Genomic DNA, 13,186 nt, shown 5'->3' on the forward strand with positions numbered 1-13,186 from the left:
CTGGCCTCCACCTCCAGGCAGAAAAGGGGACCTCACTCTTTCTATAGAGTAGTCAACAGAGACTGAAAGAAGTTCCTTATGTTGGAGCTTATGATACACACACGACCCTCCCCATTCTGCTCCACTGAGCCAGGTATCTTTGTTTCCTCAGAGACACCCCAACCTCTTCCTGTTGCACACAATCCCAGCTGGAAAACAAACAAACAAACTTCTCTCAAACTTATCTTTAGGGACAGTGGAGTGAAGAGAAGAAGGAACTTAATATTTTACCCCAGAAAATGTCTCATTTATTTAGGATGCAACTTAGGAACCATGACAACACGGAGGCCTGCAAATGCAGTAAAGGACTTCACCCTTTCCCCTGGAGTCACACAGCTAGAGGTAGGAGAGAAGGAACAGGACCCAGCTTCTTCCCTCTTCCTGCACAAGACTTGTAAAGAAGTTGGAGGCACGTTGCTGATTTAGTGTCAGCCTCCATTCAACCTCTCCTTCCTGGAGGCAGGCCTGGTTGAGCATCTGCTCTTGGCAGACACTGGGGCAGGTGCTGGGGAATATGGAGATGAACGAGAGAAAAGGACATCTGCAGTCACCGTGAATGCCAGACTCCTTTGTTTTCCATGAAGCTGCCTTGATGGATTTTCTAAATCAGAGCAGCTCAGGTCCTGGGGAAAACCATGAGCTTAATGATCCATCGCTTCCTTTGACCAAGACGGGGCTTTAGGTAAGGAAGCAGTCACCATTTAACACACATCCTCAGGGAGCAAACTCAAGAGTGCATGCAAAGCTTAGCCCTTGTTTAGCTGAGGGGCACAGAGCTACTAAGTACATCAACCTCCCAGAAAGCATCATTAACTATGTGCACAGTGCCCAGTGCAGCCAATCCCATGCGCTGAGTCCACGATTCCACCACCTGAAAGCCCCCAAACTCCGCAGGAGGAGAAGCATTTCACTGTCATTCTGATGCCCTGTCTTCACAGCACCTACCACTCGGCTTACCTGTCCTAGGAGGGCTGCAATGAGGGAGCTCTTTCCACTTCCAACATTCCCGCATATCCCTAGGACCTTCCCCTGCCAGAGAAATAGAGATAAGCCACAGTCACTCTCCTAAGTCCTCAGAGGGTCTTGAGCCAAAGCCATCCCTCCCAGTCTATGCTGGCTAGGCTCTGGCAGGGCAAGGGGTCACAACTGGCTCTCTGAGGTGACTGCTGCAGACTCTCATCAGAAACTCAGTACACACAGCCTGGGAAGATGCAGAAATGTAAGTCTTAATTAAGTGTTCTCCCTTGTGCCGCATAGCAGAGCACCCACAGGGCGTCTAGAAGTCATGTACGGGCACTGATGTAAAACAGCCTTGTGCGGGTCTGAGAGACACAGGCCCTGGACGTGAGCACTGTCCTGTGCCCAGGTTCCAGGAACGCAAATCTAATGTAAGCTAAATGTCTATACAGCCCAGGGGTTCGGGAGTAGCCTTTGAAGTATGGCGAGCTGGGTGCTTTTCAAGTCATTTTTAAATGAATTCCTCCATCATAACAACTCAATTTTAAAATACTGAACAGTTGTCCTATTTCAACATGTTGGACTCATGGATGACTCTACAGTGGCAGATTTATGAATTCAACCATCAAATTGTTATTTAGCACTCGTTATGTGCCGGGCGTTGTTCTGAGCACCAGCAGCAACACACACAACAAGGAGCTCAACAGATCGGTTCTGTGTCTCTCCCCACAGAGTTTGTTTTAGTTGGAGAAGATGGACAGGAAGCCATAGAAAGGAAAAGTGTAAAGCGGGGAAGAGACAGGGCATGTGTTGGGCGTAGGTGTGCCGGGAAAGCCTTCCTGGAAAGGAGGATGGTCTTTGAGTTCTCCCAGAATCAGCCACTTAATCGAGGATTTGAGTGAAAGCAACGAATTTGGGAGGTACAGGAAATCAATAGAAGAGAAGAGGGGAAGTGATATAGAAAAGGGAAGGTGGCCCCAAAAGGTATATTAAGTCAGCTCTCACAGGAAGCCAATGAAGCGCCATGCTGCAGGGAAACTCCTGGAAACTGAGTATGGTTTTATATGAACACCCCAACAGTCATTGTCTGTGGGCTGCTCCCTGGGCTGTTAAGGTCTTAGAGCTCAGTGGGTAGAGTGGAGAGCTACAGCTGTAGATCTGGCCAGAACACAACTAAGACATATGGACCATGGATAGCATCTGGTACATTGATGTTTGAATAAGACCTAAAGGAAGTAAGGGAGGAGGCCACACAGACCTCTGCAGGGAACTACTTACTATAGGCAGAGTCTTCAGATAGTGACTCTGAGGTAGGAACATGCCTGTTGGTGCATTCAAGCAGAGACTGTAATATTTCCCATGGAACATTCTAGAACATTTGCATTTAGCCCTGTTCCCTGCAATCCCTAGAGCAAAGATGCCTAACATGGGGCCAGATATGGCTGCTTTCCCACCTCGTGCTAGACCAGAAGGCCCATCACCTGCCTGACATACTCAACACCTGAGGGTTGCCACCTGTCATCATAATTCCTTTGACAACTCTTTATTGAATTCCAGACACCATACAAGGAGTTGGAGATAAAGACAGTGATCAGGACAGATGTGGTCCCCGCCCTTGGAGAGCTCACAGTTTCATTAAAGCTGCAGGTATAGGAAGGCTCTCCTTTTTAATTCCACTAAAAGGACTTCAAGGAACTTGATATCATGGAAACTCTGGGACAAAGAGATCACAGGTATGGATCCAGCCTCACTGGGTACTTGGCTCTCCCTCAGTCCTGTCCATTTTGGAGGGCCAGATAAGAGCCCTCTAGAGCTATCCTTATATTCAGCAGAAAATCCATGAGGCCTGCATCCTCCAGGCTTCTGATTATTTTATGTGTTCACTTAGCAAACATTATTGGGAACATCTGAGCCAGGCCCTGGGCTCAGGGGTAAGGATATAATTCTGAACAACACACCCTGACGTCATCCTGGAGGATAGACTCTAATGGAATTGGGAAAGCACAGATGGCCTAAATTTAGGACATTTAAGAGCAGCACTTCAGCTGGACATGATTGTTGTTAAAGGAAATAAGGCAACAGCAGGTGCTGACATGAGCTGACAATTTGGGCTTAGTATTTTTTTTTTATGAGTCTGTCCATTCTTACAACCACCTTGTGAAATAGCTACTATGATAAAATCCATGGATCAGATAAAAAGACTTGAGATTTCAGGAGCTTAGGCAATATACTCAAAGTCAAGTGGTTGGTACTGGAACCAAGGTCCATAAGTCTCCAGAAGCATATTCTGAACCCACATGTTCACTGTATGGCCCCCAACTATAGCTTCGGCTTGTTTTACAAAATATTGGCCATGCTCTTGATGTACAGATCCAGACATTACCAACATACTGAAAGAGCATTTGGAGTAAAGCAATGATAGAGTTAAATGGCAGTTTCTTTATATGGGGGCAGTTTGCTAGGGCCTTTCTGAAGCAACTGGGAAAGCAGGGTTGGAGCAGTCAGGGGTGAGAGAGCAGTCAGGGTTGGAGCAGTCAGGCGCGAGAGAGGCCATGAGAGAGTGAGGAAAAGGCAGAGTGGCTGCATTCAACAGCACTCAACTGCACTCAGTCCACAAATATCAGATATCATTTTCAATAAATATGTGGCAGACAGTCTTGTCAGCCTCAAGAGGTACTATTTTCACGCTGCTATTAAGCTTAACATTGCATAATAAATAAGAACCTCTCCTTCGATGGTATTTGCATAGTGAAAGAGAGAGAGAGAGTCAACAAGATGGGAGATTAAAATACTAGGCAAAAGATTAATGCTGAGCCCTCTGTAGCAAAATCAACACCTCCACCTTGGGAGCGCTAGTGCCAGGTTCCCAGCGCAAGAAAATAACATGCAGGAGATGCAAGAGCAAGCCAAGAATCGCCTAAATTCATAGCTTCATCTAAAAACCCTGATCTCGGTCCTGAGGAAAGGGAGGACCCACAGTGTCTGACTGACTTCGCTGGCTTTGTTCTGGGTTGCTTGTGGATCTCATTTTACTTTTTACAAGAGCAATATTTCATGGTGGTTCAGAGTACAAACTCTGGAGTTTGGCACTCTGTGTGTCAAGCCCTCCTCTGCCATTTGACCTTGGGCAAGTTGTTTAACATCCTAGACCCCTGAGTTCCTTCAATGATAAAGTTGGGGTATTATAGTGCCTACCTCGTAGGGCTATTGGAGTGGCTAAATGAGTTAATTATGTACCTGGTAAGTAGTAAGTGCTCCTGTCCGTTATTATGATTTATCTTAATACTCCAATGTTAAGGAAAAAAATCTAATAAAAAAGCTAGTCAGTTTGAGGCTAACTACCTGAAATGGATTGTCCATTCAAAATTGCATCTGGCTCCAAAGGAGGCATTGAAAACTAGTACTAATATGAAGTCATCTTCCAGAAGTTAAGTTTGAGGAGAATGTCTCCATGTTTACCCACCTAGTTTTTAAATTGGGGGTGGGGGTGGGGGAGGCAACGAAGAACCTGGTGAGAGACATCCTACAACTGCCTCCAGCTCAATCTGAATTTTAGGAGGCTAAGAAGACCATAGCTATGCCATACAAGAGGAAGGAGGCCATACTTTTAGACTCACTACAGTTTGGATTTCAAAAGTGCCCCAAAGGTCCATGTGTTAAAGGCGTGGTGATGTTATTGGGAGGTGGTGTTGACTTTTAGGAGCAGAGGTCATATGGAGGGGTCTTAGGTCATTAGAGGCATGCCCTCAAAGGGGATGTGGGACCTGATCTCTCTTTCTCTTGTCCCCTTACTCATGATGCAAGTGATTTGCTCTTCCATGCTCTTCCCTCAGGGATGAGCTTCCCTCACCAAAGGCCCAAAGCCAAGGGGCTGCCAATCTTGGATGGAAACCTCCAGAACTATGAGCCTAAAGCAACTTAGAAGTCAATTGTCACAGGTGTTTCATTATAAAATGCAAAGCTAACACACCCACCTTTCTCACCACAAAGCTTATGTTATGCAGAATTGATTTGGGACCATCGCTTTGTTCCTCTGAGCCAGCAACTCCCTGGGCTGATGGACTGTGCTCAGCGTATACCTCCTGCCTCTGTTTCTTGACAAAGTGCCTTTTCTGGTCCTGCGCTTTCTTTGAGTTATTCTTCTTGCTGGTTTCTTGCTCCCATGTCAAGGTGGCATTTGCTAAAAGCAAGACAATATCTGGGTCTTCCGGTTGGGTGATGTAAGATGGGGGGCTTTTATCTATGAGAATTTTCTAAGAGTAAAGAGACAAAATTAGATGGGCAGATGTCATCCATTTGCAAGAATCTCCCCAATATTTCTTCTAATGACCCCCAAATCACAATCTTGGTGATTCTACCCAGGAAATCCAGGAAAGATATTCTAAAGTTATTTCCCTGGGAGAAACAGTAGAATAGTCCACTATTACATACTCTCTGGGACAGATGCCTCTTTACCCATGAGGCCCATGTGGGTCACCTACACTGGAGAATGCTGATTCCAGCTACATTTTACACTCATGTGTTAGGTAATCCGCCTTTGCCTATCTTTGGTTGTGGAACTTCTCTGTTTGACACTAATGTATGTAAAACCAAGGTCATGTGCTTAAGTCTCTATTGCGTCCTCTTTTTACGTCCCCACTCTGCCTAGCTCAACAAAGTGTTTGCCACGTGCCTACTATGTGCCTGGCTAGGGGATAAACAGCAGAAATGCAAATGTAAAATGAGGCCGGTTCTTGTCCTTGACTGGGAGGAGATGGGAACATGCATAGATCATTTCAGTGAAATGTGACAAGGACAAAGCACTGTAATTTCCAGAGAAGGGACACTTGACTCCCCATCTGGAGGTCCACGTAGTTGACGACCAACCTGAGTCCGTACAGGTGCTACACAGGCAGAGATGAGGAACAGGAGGGAGGGTGAGAACTTGTGCGTGGAGGACCCAACATGGGAAAGATAAGGATGCCTGCAGAACACGGTTTGTTGTTAGGGTGGGGGGAAGGCGTCAACAAGAAGTTCAGGAGTACTTGAGTCACAGGGCTCAAAGTAGGAAGGGGATGGGAAACAACAGAGACAAAACCAAGGAGCCATTGATGGACGGCTTGAGGTCAGTCCTGGAGGGGACAAATGTTCTAGAATTTCAAGCATGTAAGAATCCATTATGGAACCAATATTTTAACAGCTCTCTGAGAGCTGTGATAATATACACATGGTGGTGGTGATTCTCGTGTTGCCTTCAGAAAGCGATATCAGTGAACCTTTCAATCTAATCTTACCATGGCGCCTCTCAAAATGTGGGGCATATAGTGATCAGGAGGTGACTCAACAGGGCTCTAAATTCTTGAATGTGGGGAGTAAGTGAGAAGAGAGGTATGGGAACCCAAGATGCTTATGATGATTTCCAGATGTCTGGTTTGGGTGAGTAGGACCATATGATTAATTCCTAAATATCCGAAGTGCTATTTTCTTGACTAGCATGCCCTTTTTCTCCATTCTTCATCTGGACTTCAAAACCACTTTTGTCTATACTTTTTGCATGTCACTTAATATCCTTCCCATGAACATAAAAACTAGTGTACCCGGTCCTAGACCAGAATGGGGGCGCTTGAGGTAAAGATTCTCTTATATTTGAATTTCCCACATGCTTTGTATATAGAAGACACATAGTGAATCTTTGATGAGTGAATAAAATGTGACTAAATGGAGGTCACTTTATTTTTTATCACTTCTATCATCACACCCATCACAGCTCAAACTAGGTAAACAGGGGGAAGATTCAAAGCAACAGAGCAAACCCATACCCACTGCTAGAACAATTTTAAATTTATTGTTTGGATCAAGAGTAAAGGTCAGGAACATCATCTCCATGGACAGAGATTCTATTTTATTTTTCCCACAAGGGCAGAACACCTATAAAACTCACACGGATCCCTCCTCCATGCTTATTTATGGCTCTAACTCTAAATGGATATCCTTCTCTCAATGTCAACCCAACAGGGGACCCAGCTCTCCCGTGGATTGGTGCAACATCCCCATATCTGAGAATTTTCCCACCCAGAAATGAGATCTCTCTTTCCCTACTCACCCAGTGTTAGTTATACCTTCATTCTCCTTAGAGAGACATTGGCTTCGGCCATTGCTTTGACCGAGAAAGGCAAGATTGCAATTGAAAACTTCATTACATTAAACATGGCAATCACGCTAAATGCCTGAAGAACAAAAGAGAGACACAAGGGTTTAGGAGGGGAAGCTGTGTTGACTCTAAACTATTCTATCCATGGGGGTTAAACTTACTGAGATAAAAAAATGGTAGCACAGTTGGGATTCACAGGGGAACATTTTGGTTTCTTCATTTCATGGCTCAGAAACCATGGGTTTAGGAAATTAGGGACGGTGGAATCCTCATCTATGTTGCTTCTGAATTTTCACCATAATGGTAGGAAGTGTACCCCCTTGACTCTGTTGAACCAGAAGGGAGGCCTTTTAACTGAATACTTCTGGAAATCTCCATCCACACCACATTCTTATTTAAGTCTAGACCATTCCATCAAATCCTGTGCAGATTTTCCTAAATCATTCTCTGCTTTTTATTCTTCAGGGGCATCTGATCCTTTGGGACTAAAGGTTCCCTTCTCCACACCACACACAACCCCAGGGATGGAAGGACCTGCTGACTTGACCTTTGCTCTCCTGCTCCCAGGGCCTGGCCTCTGTGCCCTCCCCCCCCACACACACACACCAATGCCAGATTTGAGAGCTTTTGTTCTACTGCACTTCCCCCCAAAAGTCACCTCCTGTCTTCCTTGGGTTCTTGCTCTCTGAATCTTACCTAGTAGGTAATTAATATGGGTGAATGAAAACAAGTTACCTCCCTTCTCTGGGTACCCCAGGGGTGCATGATCTCATCTCTGAGACTTCATCTTCTCATCTGACTTCTAATTAGCAGCCTCTCTCCAGCCACCCATTTTAAAAATTAATAACACAACTTCCTTCACCAAATCCGAAGTGATGCTGCCTGCTTTTTGAATGGGCCCCATGGACCGGGCCCCGGGCTTCAACTAATTCTACTTACTTTGTTAAGAGGATGATGAAGGATGCTCCTAGCACATCTCATCCAAAATACACCCACAAAGCAATTCTCTCAGGTCCCAAAACACCACCTTGGCTCTGGAATCCCAGGCCTTTGTTGACAGAGCACCTGGGCTGTCTGACATGACCAAAAACGTCTGAGCTGACCTCCTACTGACATGGTCCTAGCAAAAGAAGCAACTGCAAGCGACTCTGAATCCAAAGAAATAAGAGTTTTGCGGGCTGGGGATGTGGCTCAAGCGGTGGCGCGCTCGCCTGGCATGCGTGCGGCCCGGGTTCGATCCTCAGCACCACATACCAACAAAGATGTTGTGTCCGCCAAGAACTAAAAAATAAATATTAAAAATTCTCTCTCTCTCTCTCTCTCTCCTCTCTCACTCTCTCTTAAAAAAATATTGTTTTTTTAAAAAAAGAAATAAGACTTTTGCATTCAGAGAATTTGGTTTGGGTCTAAATTTTTTTTAAAACCATCACAGTAGAAAATATTAACTATATGCACTTAATTTGGTTTCAAATTGACTTTCTTGATGTGCTATTGCTGGAGGAAAAACAAGTTGAGATCATAGAAAGCAGGTACAATAATTGGGCAGTGTTCTCATCAGCCATCAGTACATCACTGCCATTGATTTCAGCTTTGGGTTCAAATCCCTTTGGGTTCAGAAAGGAAACTGGGTATGAGCTATTACCTGCCGAAGAACTTGAGAAAATAAAAGCATCTCTCCCTCTCTCTCTCTCTCTCTCTCTTTCTCTGCCTCTCTCCCTCTCTCTGTCTCTCTCCCTAACCCTTGTTTACTTTCCTCCAACTACTTGTCTTGAAGACATTTCCTTTAATATCTTTGTTGCTTTTTTTCTTTATTTAAGGCAAGGGCTATTTTCTCTCTGGCTCCATGTTTCTTTACCTTTGAAGGCTCAGGTCCATTGTAAAAAGCAAGCTCATCTCACATTCATCCTGGCTCCCCCCTGAGGCTTGCAACCCACTTTTGCCTGGCCCCCGGTGAGAATCAGGCTAATAAGAACAGCAAACACTGCTACAGCACTTAAGGGCCAGGGGTGATTCTGCGTGCTTTGTATAAAATGACTCTTTCAGTCCTCACAACTGCACTGATAGGGCCGATTATCCTCCTCTTAAAAGATAATAAAAACCAAGGCAAGATAAGTTAAAGATAAGTTCATAGATTTGCCCTAACTCATAGCTAGGAAGTAGTGGGCAGACCCGGCTCCTAAGTGGGATGGGCTCAGAACCCAACACTGCCTTTCCCAAGACCTCCAAGTCCTTTGACCCAGAGACTGTTCTCAAATTCTCCCTCTTGTAGTATACAGTATAGGAATAAAACATCCAGGTGCTATTTTGGTTTCTATCTTTTCTCCAAACGTAAAATTATATCCCACTGTTAACTAGTTCCCCTGCCCTGCCATGAACAGAGGGTAAGGATCATGGTTAGGATCTCCTGGAATCCTGGTCACTTTGGACTGGATTCGGGCCTAGTAGCCTATTGTGACTGGGGGCTCTGATGCCAGGGTCCAACAAAGGTGGGAAGGGGCTTGCCAGGGGCAGGGTACAGAAGAGGCCAGGTCTAGAGATGTTCTTACCACAGGGGCGGTGAGGTTGCGCCTCAGGAGGATGTGGCATGAGAAGGTCAATACGATGGCTATGGTGGACACAATGGGGGCCAGGGCTGAGTTTCCACTCTGGACATATCCAGCTTTTTCTAGCAATTTTCTTTCCCTCTTTCTGATATCTGTGAAACAGAGAGCAGTCTGAGGTAGCCTTGTTTTGCACGCCAAGCACCAAGAAGAAGACACGTCTCCGTGCCGCCTGGTCCTCCGCCAAATGAGGGTCAGTGATTCCAGTGGTACAGAAGCCCCGGACCAAACCCGGCAGGGATGTGAAGCCAGAGTCGGTTGCCATAACTGGATGGTTTCCAAGGTCCCTTCCTGTCCTGTTACTCTATGTGTCAAGAGTCACAGGCTCAGATGCCTACGGGGCCAAGGCAAGGGCTGTAAGTGACAGGAGTGAGGAGGGGGTGAGCCCAGAGTGAATGTGACTGAATGAAGAGCCCAGACCACAGTGAGCGCCTGGGAGCCCAGTGTTTCCTTCAGCTCTTCTGAAGTTTGAGGTATGGACCTTTATGAGCTATTTTCCTACTTTTATATGTTGGGAACTCATTGAAAAAAAAAAGTTTATAAATATTGCTGGCCCAGAGACTACCAGACCCTGATGTCCCCTACCTGCCACCAACACTCAAAAGAGTATTTTTCCCTTTCATAAGTCTGCAAGGTACCCAGAACTCTGCACTGCTCACAAATTAAATCCAAACCATCTTCCCCTGGTGTCTAGAGTTCTCAGCTCCAATTTCAGCCTCATCTGCAAAAGCCCTTTCACATCGATTGTGCCACGGCTGAGGCTGTTCTTACTGAGTGCTCTCCGCGAGCCAGGTGCGCCACTCAATGCTTCACAGCCCCATCTCTTTAGGTTCTTCTCACCACCGTGACGAGAGGCTATTATGAGGCCCTTTTGACAGGAGAGGACACTCTCTTAACAAGCTAACCAGTTTGCCTTTTAAGAGATCGAGGAAGAATCGGAACCCACTTCTACTGGGATCCAGAGCTTTGCTACCCATGTGCCCTTCCACCCCAGAACATCCACTTTCCCCAAGCATGCACCTGCATCTCCACCCCCAGGATGTGGCTCCCATCTGGGGAAGCCCCAGATCTCTGTGTGTCCACATCCTTCCTGTCCTCTGCCGGGAAGCCTTTCCTGAGCTCCCCACCTGGTGTGCTTCCCCCCAGGAGCTCCCTGCAGCTTCTCTCAGATCTCCCTGGAGCACGTCCCCTTTTTATCTTATAGAATAATCAATTCAGGCGCTCACTCATCAAACAAACTTTAATTCAATGCTTACTATATGACAGGCGTTGCATTTGGTGCTAGGGAATAGAGATCTTGGCCCTCTTCCGGTAGGGGAATATCAACAATAAAGAAAGAAACAATTGAATAAGATAATTATAAATTGTGTTGAATGATCTCAAAGAAATGACCAAGGTAGAGTGATGAAGAGGCATTGGTAGAGCACAGACATGTTTAGGGCTCCAGTCCAGAAGGCCTCTTTGAGTCAGTCACATGAGAAGAGACCTAAAATCTAATCAGAGTCACTGTGAACATATAAAAGAAGGGTTCTAGGCAGGAAAAAATAGTACGTGCAAAGATCCTGAGGTATGAGGGATGTGAGATACTTTGCTTTAGAAACAGAAGGTTCAAAATCTGCACTAAAATGTGGTGAGGTCAGAGTGTTCACCAGGGACAGATCAAGTAGGACCCAATAACCTATAAGGAATTTGGACTTTATTCAAAACATCTAAATTTGAAAAAATCAAAGTGTGTTAAGAAACCACTAAAGAGTTTCCTGCAGGACCTAATTGGCATTTTTGAAAGGTCACACTGGTGCATAATGTTTTGAGGGGGAAGGTGAAAATCAGGAGGGGGGCACAACTAAACCTCCCCACCACAGCCCAGGAGAGGAGACTGGCTTGAACGGGAGTGGCAGTGGGGTGGAGAGAAGCAGATGGATTCTGGGTATATTCTAGAGATCGAGCCAACAAATTTGGGACTGTTTTTGAGCTGAGTCATCTCAACCTCCTTTAATCTCAGAATCCGAAACCCTTTGCCTGATCACTTGTGTTTACTCCCATGGTCTTACACATAGTAGGAATTTGAGTTGAGCTGAAAATGGAACGAAACTTAATGAAACCAAGTTAGATTGTGTTGAGGTGAGTTCAGAATGTGAGGAAGTGTGTCTGAGGCCTCAAAGAGAGTCCCGTAGGATGGCTGATGTCCCTGTCAGTGGCACTTTCTTCAGCAAGCTCAGAAGCAGGTTTTTCTAAAGCCCTTCCCTGATGTGCAGACCCACAGCTTCAGCCCCAATTACACGCTGATGCAAAAGTGTCATCGTAGATCCAGAGAGTCGATTGTAACAGTGATTCAGACCATTAATTGGCCGACCACCTGAGTCCATGCCAGCAGTTATGGAAATGTCCCTGCAATTAAGATTTGCATTTATATTTGATTGAAATAGTTTTTAATATCATCTTTAAAAAAAAAACTAAAAATGCATCCTCATATCTGCCCAAGAAATGTTGAGTCAGTGGGCCATTCAAACACAAAGCCGATGCAGGTGAGATTTGTGGGTGTGTGAGTGTGAGTGTGTGAGTGTGTGTGTGTGTGTGTGTGTGTGTGTGTTTGTAGATTTCTTATAAATCAAAGAAATAGCTTGAGGCAGCTCCTCGATTGCTTACAATGTTAGTGGATTATTTTTGTCAAAGGTACTGGTCATGCCAGGATCCCGTGCCCCAGTAAAATCACAACCATATGTTGCTCACCCTTGGATTCATCACAACAGATGCCTGGCTCTCTTATAAAGATTATAAAACCTCCATAATCCTTGGGAAAAATCCTTGAACCTGCAGAGCATCTCAGGGGGTTCCCTCAACTCACTTCTGCAAGGCCTGGCCCTGTGAACCTTAAGAACTCCCTAGAAGAACACATTCTACAGGGTAAGTGGTTCTCTCAGCAGTTTCTCGCCCTACCTCGAATGGTGTTCGTAAAAGATCTCTCCCAGGCGTACATTTTAATCAGCTTGATGCAGGTCAGAAACTCATTCATTGTCTGAACGCGCTTGTCTGTCACCGAAATTGCTGATCTTCGGAAAGCTGAATTGAGCCTAGCCATAAACATCTGAAAGCAAGGTATAAACACTGTGTTCGGGAAGAATTGCTGAGTTGCAGTTGGCCTAAACATTTAGGGACCGGAGCACAAGTGCCAGGAAAAGTTCTGAGAAGTTGGCTGAGCTTCTCAGCCGAGTCCTTCCCTTGAGATTTGGCAGATGACCTGGCCTGGGGGGAAACCGCTGGGGATCAGGCAGGTGATACACAATGAATTGCCAGGATGCAAGGGGGAGTGTGCTGGGGACTTTGGCAAACTGAAGGAGCATGCTCCTTTTCCCCCAAAGTATTCAAATTCAGGTTCTTCAAAAACTACACTGTGCCAGCAAAAGAAATGAAGCCTTCTATCCAATTCCATGAGCGCAAATGCAAATGTACAGCGAGCGGT

General features: G+C 45.6%; 1 protein-coding gene across 2 annotated transcripts in view; it reads right to left on the minus strand.

The window, feature by feature from the left end:
- The window catches only part of ABCC12 (ATP binding cassette subfamily C member 12), a gene marked incomplete at both ends in the record, with an annotated part of 59,818 nt that overhangs the window by 39,812 nt on the left and 6,820 nt on the right, over nt 1–13,186 (minus strand). For both annotated transcript variants that reach the window (XM_081275091.1, XM_081275092.1), the window contains 5 exons: nt 997–1,068; nt 4,971–5,249; nt 7,095–7,202; nt 9,673–9,821; nt 12,664–12,811. In XM_081275091.1, the coding sequence (XP_081131217.1) occupies nt 997–1,068; nt 4,971–5,249; nt 7,095–7,202; nt 9,673–9,821; nt 12,664–12,811 (756 nt within the window). The remainder of the gene's footprint in view (nt 1–996; nt 1,069–4,970; nt 5,250–7,094; nt 7,203–9,672; nt 9,822–12,663; nt 12,812–13,186) is intronic.

Source organism: Spermophilus citellus, assembly GCF_964194105.1.
Source record: "Spermophilus citellus genome assembly, chromosome: 18".
In the NCBI taxonomy this organism is placed as follows: Eukaryota; Metazoa; Chordata; class Mammalia; order Rodentia; family Sciuridae; genus Spermophilus; species Spermophilus citellus.